The 10888-nt window shown below is 43.6% G+C and overlaps 1 protein-coding gene and 1 long non-coding RNA gene across 2 annotated transcripts; both read right to left on the minus strand.

Annotated features, from left to right (window-relative positions):
- Nucleotides 1-866: 866 nt before the first annotated feature.
- LOC136587432 (protein kinase C delta type-like) lies at nt 867-4950 on the minus strand. Its single transcript, XM_066586025.1, has 3 exons — nt 4630-4950; nt 4411-4539; nt 867-1440 (listed from the first exon to the last, which is right to left on the minus strand). The coding sequence occupies exons 1-3, from the start codon at nt 4948-4950 to the stop codon at nt 1279-1281; spliced, it is 612 nt and encodes a 203-aa protein (XP_066442122.1). The 3' UTR covers nt 867-1278.
- Nucleotides 4951-6504: 1554 nt separating this feature from the next.
- Nucleotides 6505-10536, minus strand: LOC136612085 (uncharacterized). Its single transcript, XR_010790351.1, has 3 exons — nt 10521-10536; nt 8936-9106; nt 6505-6616 (listed from the first exon to the last, which is right to left on the minus strand). It is a non-coding gene; the product is annotated as an uncharacterized lncRNA (long non-coding RNA).
- Nucleotides 10537-10888: the final 352 nt, after the last annotated feature.

Below are 10888 nucleotides of genomic sequence, written 5' to 3' on the forward strand. Positions count from 1 at the left end.
TCTGTAAGAACACTACACTGGTGCACATAGGCTTATATGACGCTGGCATAAATGACATCTTCACTACATCCTGTGGTCAGTAGGATTACATTTGTATCCAATTTATATAGTTTTGTAACATTTTATTACTTTTGCACAATAAAAACAATTTAAAAATGGTGTCACTGCATTCAAAGATCCGGAACATTTGTGTTTTTCTGTCTACAGAGCTGAACCAATGACCGACTACTATAATTGGCCCAAATATAAAAGCAAACAATTACAATAAAAGGTCCGGCCTCCTCCACCCCTTAATAGCCGGCCATCTCTCACCTTATTTCCCTTTCGCTGGTGACGAAACCATGAGATGTCAGAGGAGAGGGAGAAGTATAAAATTCCCCTGAGCGGTAATCACCAGTAAATGTAATTGTATCCTTAATATCTTATGGAGTATAGATATAGTGTAACACTATACATGTAGTACCGTAGTATCTTATTCTGAGCATGTGGTGCGCCCGGTATGGTCCGGCACATCCTAATGCCAAACAGTTATATTCCTGGAAACAAATTTTATATTAATTTTAAAAAAAGGCCCGGCCTCCTCCACCCCTTAATAGCCGGCCATCTCTCACCTTATTTCCCCGTCGCCGGTGACAAAACTAAACAATGTCATAGAAGAGGGAGAAATATGAAATTACACTCACCGGTAGTCAGCGGTAAATGTAATTGCAGCATTAATATCTTATGAAGTCTATGTATACGGTGACACTATACATAGAGTATCATAATATCATCCTATATTGGGCATGTGGTGCGTCTGACATGGTCAGGCACATCCTAATACCATACATAAAAAGAAAAAAAAAAAAGGGTCCGGACTCCTCCACCCCTTAATAGCCGGCCATCTCTCTCCTTATTTCCCCGTCATCGATGACAATACTAATAGATGTCATAGAGGAGGGGGAAATATAAAATTACACTCACCAGTAGTCACTGGTAAATGTAATTGTATTTTTAGTCATTTATGGAGTATATATAAAGTGTAACACTATATATATAGTACCATAATATCAACGCACTCTGGGCATGCGGTGCGTCTGACATGGTCAGGCACATCCTCACACCATACATATTAAAAGAAAAACAAAGGTATACCACCTGTATGCCAGATGTAGACATGGCAGTAATCATCCAGCTTGGTCTGATGGAATTGCTGGGCTGCTCCTGATGACATCATCGGTGTTCTTCTGCTTCTCTTGATGGTCTTCTTGGGGCTTATGAGATCTGGCTCTGATGATCTTAAAGAGCCGGTGTGCTGTCCAGGGTTTTCCAGTTAGTGCTGACAAATGAAAACCCTGTGAATAAGGCCTGGTGGTCTGCCGATATGGCCGAGTGGTGGGCTTCTGCTGCCTCCATCCTCTTGAGATTAAATGGTCTTGAGCCGTGCCGGATGTTGTTTGACTATAAGAAGAGGAAGCATAGGGATTTATCTGGTATGATAACTTCTCATGACAGCACTGGATTACAGTTCAAAAAAACGAACTAATTCCTGTATAAAAATTTATCACCCTAAGGGCAAAGTCAGACGAGCGGTTTTTTTTTGCTTGCGCCTATGTGCGCAAAAAAAGGCATGTCTGATAGAGCCAGTGGCTCCCTATGATTTGTTCACATGTCTGTCTTTTACAGGCGCAAAATATTCATACTTGTAAAATATAGGACATCCGTGCCCTGGGTGGGTCCGTGCGACGCAGAAAGATTCCCCATGGAGAGTCCCCTTATCACTGAACACTGTGACAGCACTGTCACAGTATTCAGTGACAAGGGGACTCCCTGTGGGGATGAAGCTGTCACAGCTGTGGCAAAGGACCATGATGCCATCCCATTGCTTTCAATGGGGCCGTTGCTACTGCCGCTGGCCCCATTGAAAGCAATGCGATGCAGTCAACCCCTACAGTGACTTTCGGGGTAGGGCTTGAAACAGAAGCTGCTGTAAAAAAAAATGTGTATGTGTATATATATATATATATATATATATATATATATATATACACACATCCCCTCTCTGCTGCTGTGCAGCTCTGGCGCATGTTCTCGCTGACTGCCGGCACTGCTCTGAAGCACTTTCAGCTGGCCGGGGATTTAAAAATCCCCGCCTCCTAAAAGAGCTGTGTCTGATTGGCTGAGCGCTCAGCCAATCACAGGCAGTGCTCAGCCATTCATTGAATGACAGCTGAGTGCTGCCTGTGAGTGGTCACAGCGTTCAGCCAATCAGAGGCAGCGTCATTGAAAGCAATGGGCATGGAGCTACAGTCAGGTGCATTTTGCACATGCATGCAACACTTTTTTTTACGCAAAAAGGACGCTCGTCTGACTGAGCCCTAAGGCCAAATGCAGACGGCCGGGGAGGAATCCGACTGTGAGATCTCGTAATGGAATCAGACCTTGTTCCCCAGCGGTGACCCCTGGCTTACCTGTCTGCTGTCTTCTTTCTTCGCTGTAGATGTGCCGGCTGGTGCGCAGCCACACATGCGCAGTGCAGAGCTGTTGCACTGGCGATGATGCAGATGTGTGGCAACTCGCTGTGGGATGGGCAGCTTCCATTGACTACCATGGAATTTGCCCGTGCGAGCCTCACACTAGAATAGGACATGCTGCGATTTTCCCCCCGGCAGCAGAAAATCGCAGTTTCTTTCCGCTCGTGGGCATGGAAAAGTGTTTTGCTTAGCATGTCTAAGGGCAGTATTTGCTCCAGATCCCGCAGTGCAAATATGTCCGTGGGCATTGGGCCTAAGACTACTCGCACACGGACAAACTTAAACTTGTGTCTAAGATTCTTACATGGAACTCACATCAGCCGGCACACAGACACACCATCCATGCGCTGTCCGATGTGCCGGACATCACACATTATCATGTGCTATTCTTGTTCAAAAACGAGGCAGGAATGGGACATGCTGTAAATTCTATTTTCCATGAACTATTCATACGAGTAGAAAAAAGTCCCCTGTAAATATACCCGTTCTAATGAATCCGTTTCATTTTTGTCCAACTTTCTAACCAAACAAATCGGTTCGAAAGTCAGATGGAAAAATCTCCCGTATGAAAGTGGCCTAAATCAGGTTACTGTAAGTTATCACTGATAGTCACAGAAATTCAAGTGTTCTTCCTAAACAATATTACAACCTAAACATTCAGGACATATACAGTATATAGACCAAGGAAGCTGATAAAGGTGATATTAGGGCTACAGCCCTCGTCCAGCACCATAGTGAGGCATAGACATATACAGTATATACACCAAGGAAGCTCATAAAGGTGATATTAGGGCTACAGCCCACGTCTAGCACCATAGTGAGGCATAGACATATACAGTATATACACCAAGGAAGCTCATATAGGTGATATTAGGGCTACAGCCCTCGTCCAGCACCATAGTGAGGCATAGACATATACAGTATATACACCAAGGAAGCTCATAAAGGTGATATTAGGGCTACAGCCCACGTCTAGCACCATAGTGAGGCATAGACATATACAGTATATACACCAAGGAAGCTCATAAAGGTGATATTAGGGCTACAGCCCACGTCTAGCACCATAGTGAGGCATAGACATATACAGGATATACACCAAGGAAGCTCATAAAGGTGATATTAGGGCTACAGCCCATGTCTAGCACCATAGTGAGGCATAGACATATACAGTATATACACCAAGGAAGCTCATAAAGGTGATATTAGGGCTATAGCCCATGTCTAGCACCATAGTGAGGCATAGACATATACAGTATATACACCAAGGAAGCTCATATAGGTGATATTAGGGCTACAGCCCATGTCTAGCACCATAGTGAGGCTTAGACATATACAGTATATAGACCAAGGAAGCTCATAAAGGTGATATTAGGGCTACAGCCCATGTCTAGCACCATAGTGAGGCTTAGACATATACAGTATATACACCAAGGAAGCTCATAAAGGTGATATTAGGGCTATAGCCCATGTCTAGCACCATAGTGAGGCTTAGACATATACAGTATATACACCAAGGAAGCTCATAAAGGTGATATTAGGGCTATAGCCCATGTCTAGCACCATAGTGAGGCATAGACATATACAGTATATAGACCAAGGAAGCTCATAAAGCTGATATTAGGGCTACAGCCCACGTCTAGCACCATAGTGAGGCATAGACATATACAGTATATACACCAAGGAAGCTCATAAAGGTGATATTAGGGCTACAGCCCATGTCTAGCACCATAGTGAGGCATAGACATATACAGTATATAGACCAAGGAAGCTCATAAAGGTGATATTAGGGCTATAGCCCATGTCTAGCACCATAGTGAGGCATAGACATCTCCCATTAGTACTACTATGACGTTATAACATACCAAGCTGAACCAATACAATTTCTGCTTATACTCACTGGTACAGGAATGTGTGGTGGTCGCATCTGCAGGGCTTCTACCAAATCCCAATTGATATGCCGGAAAAACCTCTGGGCTCTGATGTCACCGTGGACCCCTAAGCGCGTCGTACGATCTTCCCGGAGGAGCTAAAAAGGAAAAAAATATAATCTAGTGCTTTGAACTATTTTTACTGTCCTGGTCTAGTATAACATGTATTACATAGAGAATATATTCACCTTCTTGATGATGTTCTTCGCCTCGATGTTGGAGGCATTAAATCGTCCTCGATGATACTTGGACCTGCTGGTAACCATGATATTTAGAATGATACCTAAGGCATACCAGTCGATGGCAGCATTGTACTCCTCCCCGCTCAGCATCTCAGGAGCCATGAAGTCCGGTGTTCCAGCATATCCGGAGGCTGTGCGGTCTCCATAGATGTCCTCGAGGGCCAACCCGAAGTCGGCGATCTTTAGATGGCCCGCTGAAGTCACCAGGATGTTATCCGGCTTGAGATCTCTGTGAAGTAGAGGAAACAATGGTTTATTCCCATTCATACTGCTAAGAGGGAATCTGTCTTATTAGCTGATTTACTTTATAAGTATATGAAGATGTTACCTAATGTGCGCACAAACATCCAGAATTAATATATCTAAGTATGTTTTATATCAGATTCCAAACCATCTACTATAATATAATCTGGGATTACAGACCCGGCCTGAGTCCATCACACCTAAAAAAGACAAGAATATATTTACCGGTGGACGATGCCCTTCGCATGCAGGTGTTGGATACCGCATACAAGTTCCGCTGCGTAGAAACTGGCATGAAGGGGAGAGAAGAGAATTAGTATCTGGAGGCTGACAGAAAGCTCTGAAAAACACATAGTACAGAAGAGCAGAATATCCACCATGTGAGGTTATTACTATAGACTGCAGGGATCACACATCTCATTCTTCATGCTACATGTTCTCTAATCCTATCTTATTCTGCATACTACAAACATGGGGATAAGGACTCCTGCACAGGGCAGCGCCATATGTGTTTGTGTTATAGATCAGTGGGCTCTCTGTGCGACACCCTATAGAGCCTCGAGAAGATATATCATCCACCGGAGCAATGCAATATAATGTTACATGCGGTGGAGCATGGAACTATTTTTTTTCTTTTTGCAGATTAACGGCCGCCAAACAGTGCCAATATACAAGAACAGCCATTTCCCTACTTTAGGTGCAGTCCTATGCAAGCACTGTGTGACTTAGAGTTATGTATAAGAGATGCTGCTATTACAATGTGAGATCCATGATCTACAGGTTCAGACCATATAGAGAGTAATAAGCCTAGAATTGGATAAAAGTCTTTTAACAAAGTGTTTCAGTACTAACATCCACTGACATAACTATATATTCTCTTCTCCATATAGGGAGTCCAGTACTATGAATAAAGCATTATATTCGTGGGCCCTGTTACAGGTTTTACATTGGGGCCCAGGAGCTTTAAGTTACGCCTCTGCGTTAAGGCGTTAAGTGAAGTTGGGTGGCCCAAGATAAGCTTTTGCACCCGGGCCCATGAGCCTTTAGCTACGCCCCTGCTAACATCCTATAGATGGAGAGTATAGTTGCAGCTTCTGAGTATAACACTCTATTCTATGTACAGTCCCTTAATGAATGGAGTCCATCATTGGAGCTTGTATGTGGGCAGTAAGGCTAACAATCTAAAGGTTCCTTTACACAGGACTACTATAGGTTACATAAGCGCCCAACAGCCATTTCATGAAGAGCCGCCCAACTATCGCCCCTGTGCTTTACAAGCAGTGATAGTCGTTCTGTGAATGGAGGCTGAGCGGTTGAAGATCATGCTGACCCGCCGCCTCCATTCACAGTAAACAGGCAGTCATGCATTGTAGAACGATTGCCGGTTTACACGGCCGATAGTCGCTGGGTTTTTAGTTCTGCTAAGTGACTCTGACCAGTGATCGATTTCTCGCTCCATACCCAGTACACGGGACGGCTATTGCCTGAATTTGCTGCTTCCAGCGATAATTGCCCCGTGTAAGGGTAACTTCACTCATGTACTGTCCTCTTCATGTATAACCCACAGGGAGATGTTTATTAGCTTACGACTACATTACCGTGCACAGGGGCTGTCGAGACACCCCTTCCGCTGTAGAAGTTCATCGAAGTCTCCGCAGTTGATGTATTCCATTCCGAGCAGCACCAGGTCCTGCCATACAGAAGAGCGATACAAGAATGTGAATGTCTAGGATCAAGTTACCAAATGATTGCAGCGTCTTCATTCTATACAGACAGGAACTATCAGAGGTTGATCCAGGGATTATTCTGACTGCCATTATGGAGTCGGGAAGGAATTTTCCCCCCAAAAGGGCTAATTGGCTTCTGCCTCTTGGGATTATTTGCCTTCCTCTGGATCAACAAAGCTGACCTAGATGAACCTTGTCTTCATTCAGCCTCACATACTATGTTACTATGTTATACAGAGGCCATTCTCAGTTATTTCTCCATCATAGATGTAGACTATATGACGATGGGGGGGATGGGACAGTTACATGTATGATGGATCAGTAAGCTCAGTACTGGTGATAATAAGGCTGCAGCCCGGCCCCAGACACAGGAGAGGTGTAGCTTATACCTCATACAGCAGGCGTTCTCCATCTAGTTTCACTAATAATGTACATATAAGGTTTTCATGTTTGCATCATAGAGAAGACGCCATCTCAGTCGCAGTGGCATCCATAGACTATTTACAAACCGTTTGCCTACATTCACAGATTTTTTACACAAAACCCTTTTTCCTTTAACCCCTGAAGGACCGCCCACTTTTCATTTTTTTATTCTCACTTCTTCATCCCTATTTTCATTACATACATTTTTTTTCGCCATATGAGGGCTTCTTATTTTGCGAGATGGGTTGTGTTTTTAATGGTATCATTTAGTCTACTATATAATGTATGGGAACATTTTTACATTTGTAAGTGTGGTGAAATGATAAAACGCACTGATGCCATTATCCTGCAGATCTTACTGTGACATAACGTTATTCTGTGGGTCGGTACGATAATGGCGATTAGCAAGCTTATATAGATTTTATTAAGTTTTACTACTTTTAACCTGGAATATTAAATTTTCAAAATTCTTGGCACCAGAGGGATATTAATTTAATTTCTTTTATGGCAACCAAACTGTACTGATCTTTCATTGGCTGCAGTTATCATGTGGTTTCCTGTGACATCATCTGTCACAACCATCACCGGGAATGCAGCGGGCTCAAGGGCTGGATCCCGGAGGCTGCAGAGGGGTAAGTATATCAAAATTTATTGTTTTAATACAGGGGGTCTTATTGAAGAGTTGTCCAGTAACTGGGCAACCCCTTTAATTTCAAGTCACACAAGCTGCCATTCAGCATGCTATGTGAGAGACAGTTACAAACTAATTACAATGAGAGCAGCCTGTATTGTGGAGAGGGGGGTCTGCAGACCCCCAGCTTAGGAGCCTGGTTGCAAATAGTAACTATTCAATACCATGATGCTCTGAAAATAAGACCCTGTCTTATAATAATGTTTGCCCCAAAAGAGGCACAGGGTTTTCTTTTCGGGGGATGTCTTATTAATACTAAGCTAGTTGCCATGGTCCGGGTTCCTCCCGATGGTCTGCAAAGTTCCGTAGCTCCACCGGGCTTCCTGCACTCCTTGGCCACTGACAAATCATCACTTCCTGTTTGCAGCGTTCATAAATCCCGCCTCCAGGAAGCGATGGCTCTGATTAGCCAGCGAGCACTGCTGTCAGCCAATCACTGCAGTGCTCTTTGAACCAACGCGACGGCTGGTGAGTTCAAACGCTGCGGAATTGTTACGGAATTTCAGCTACGGAATGTGCACCGACATTCTCCAACAATGTGCAGTACAATGTAAATGAGAGGGCTTTTAACAAACCCCATTTACTAACAATGAAAACAAGCTGCAGTGGAGGATAGTCATGCAGCATGCGTCATCGGTCACAGGAAAGTCATGGATCTTCATTGTGGATTTCATTCAAGGCAATGAGTGACATCCGCAGTGAAAATCAGCAGATTGACCCCCGATGTTTGCACATACCCCTGTGGTTCGCTTCTATGTTTGTATTAGGTTTTAAGTGGTTAAATTTGTGTCTATAGTACTTTGATTAGAGTTCTTGCACATGTGTAGCACCCAGTTTTTGGTATTTTTGGTTGTGCTTGTTACTGTTGTTCACCTCGACATCCATAGACTCACGGCTCCTATATCCCTGTACAGATATCCTAGGACATTAATAAGCATAGCATTGTACACCTACAAACTGAATAGCGGGCATTCATTATAATAAAGGTATTGTATATTTAACGGCCCCTCAGTGTAAAGTGGGGCCCATTGTGACTATTGCTATGTCAGCCCAAGATCTCTGTGGATGGAAATGTCTTACTGTTGCACGGCTCGCAGATACTTTGTATCACTACAGCATCAGGTACATATACTGGTATTTCTTCATTTGGAAGTAGTCATAAATGTACCTTTGTCTGGAAAGCAAATTGTCCATGTAGAAGAAAGGGGCTGCCAGATGCAAGTTGTAGCACCCGCCGCTCCACCATCACGCGGTCCTCTCCTTCGGTAAGCAGGCTTCTCTTGGCGATGACTTTCACAGCAAACTTCTGCCGAGTAGAGTTGTCTTCTGCCAGCACCACCTAGAAAAACAGTCATTTATGAAGAGGACAAATAGAGCAAAAATCCGAAACTGATCTGAAGGTTGGATTCACAGTGCAGGTTTGCAGTGCGGATTCTTCAGCGCAGCTCCATAGCAATCTACAGTACAATGCATCTGGATGGAGATCTGTGTAACTGTAGGGAATTACATGTTATGTGGTAATATTAATGCTGTGTGCAGAGCAAGAAACATGTGAGGAGAAGACGCATTGTAGTTCCATCTTACTAACAGGGTCTCAGACAATGATCATGCAGCTTTGTCATCATCAGCCTCTTGTAGGATTCTACTATATTAGAAGTATCGCACGCGCTCTAGACTTTACATTGTGGACCGTTGGAGAAGCCAAAGTATAGAACCTCTTGTATCAGAACAATAAAGCAGAAGAGCCTGAACACATCACTTCAGTGTTTTGCGCTCTTCTCTGATGCATCGTATACATTATATATACGATTAGATATACCTGATGGATAAGGCTATGATACCCCTTGAATATCATCTAAATGAAGTCATTACTGTAACAATCCACAGATAAAAATCCATATGGAAAAATTAGCATGTTGTGGATTTTGAATCCTCATGTTTCAGAAATCTGTGACTTTTCTCCAGTTTTCACCCACTTAATGTGCTATATACTGGGTGGATGCACCTGTGATTCCACTGCACAACCTGTTTCACATTCCAGGTACTGTATATGCCATGTGCAGGCACATCCTAATTCCATATATACATGTGAAAGTCAGTCCGTCCAATAGTCCAATCCATATTTCAGCCCCATTTGTGGTGGCATTCTCAATATAAAACGTGTGCTATAATACAAATATTTGTTAACCCCTTAAAAGGGCTGTTGGAGAGTTTAACTATTAGTAGAAGTGCAGATAGCGCTGTGAACATTGTAGCAGCCTGGTTTGGTACTGCAGACAGTGAATTCAATGGGAGCTTTGCCTGCAGTACCAACCCAGGCCTCTGTATTATGGACAGCGCAGTCTGCTTCCGGCACTGCCAGCAGGCCCAGTCATTTACTGCATAGCAGGAGTTTGGGGTTTATATTATGTCTATATAACTTTTTATTCATGTATTTTTTGGGGAGACCTAGAAATGTCAACATTTTTGGGGGGTTTTGTTTTTACTGACTTTACTATGCAGCATAAATCGCTTGAGAACATTATACTCCGGATCAGCATGATTAGAGCAATACCAAATTTATACAGTCCTAATGTTTTACTACTTTTGCAAAGAGGGGCATACATTGAACTCACAGGGCCCCACAGCAGAACTCAAAATTAAATTAGGGACAGCATATCTATAACAGCGGCTCAGCTCTAGTATACCTCTAATACAATCATATCATAGAGATGCTAGATTCTACACTGTGATAGTGATTACAGTGCTGTTACCTCCAGTGATCACATGTGTCATCTCCTCTGATTGATGACTTCTGCTTTCGTTTTTGTTCTTTGTCTGGGCCCAGAATTCCACTAAGATTTCTTCTTGCCAAGATTCATCCCTGCACATTCCCCATCCTACCACTAGCTCTCACTATCTCTCCATAGTATTGGTGTCTCCTCTGTGGCCCCAGAAAGTACCGCTGTGCCCTCTCTGTGTCCCTACAGACTACTGGTGTCCCCTCTGCGGTGCCACAAACTACTGATGTCCCTTCTGTGTCTTCCCTTTCCCCTGAATGTCCGACTAGCAGGTGCAGCATAAATCCCTTTGTAACCTGCTGGTAGGGGGCGCTGCTCTCTCAGGCTTCTTATACACAGCT

Source organism: Eleutherodactylus coqui, chromosome 1 (genome assembly GCF_035609145.1).
Source record: "Eleutherodactylus coqui strain aEleCoq1 chromosome 1, aEleCoq1.hap1, whole genome shotgun sequence".
NCBI classification, from domain to species: Eukaryota; Metazoa; Chordata; class Amphibia; order Anura; family Eleutherodactylidae; genus Eleutherodactylus; species Eleutherodactylus coqui.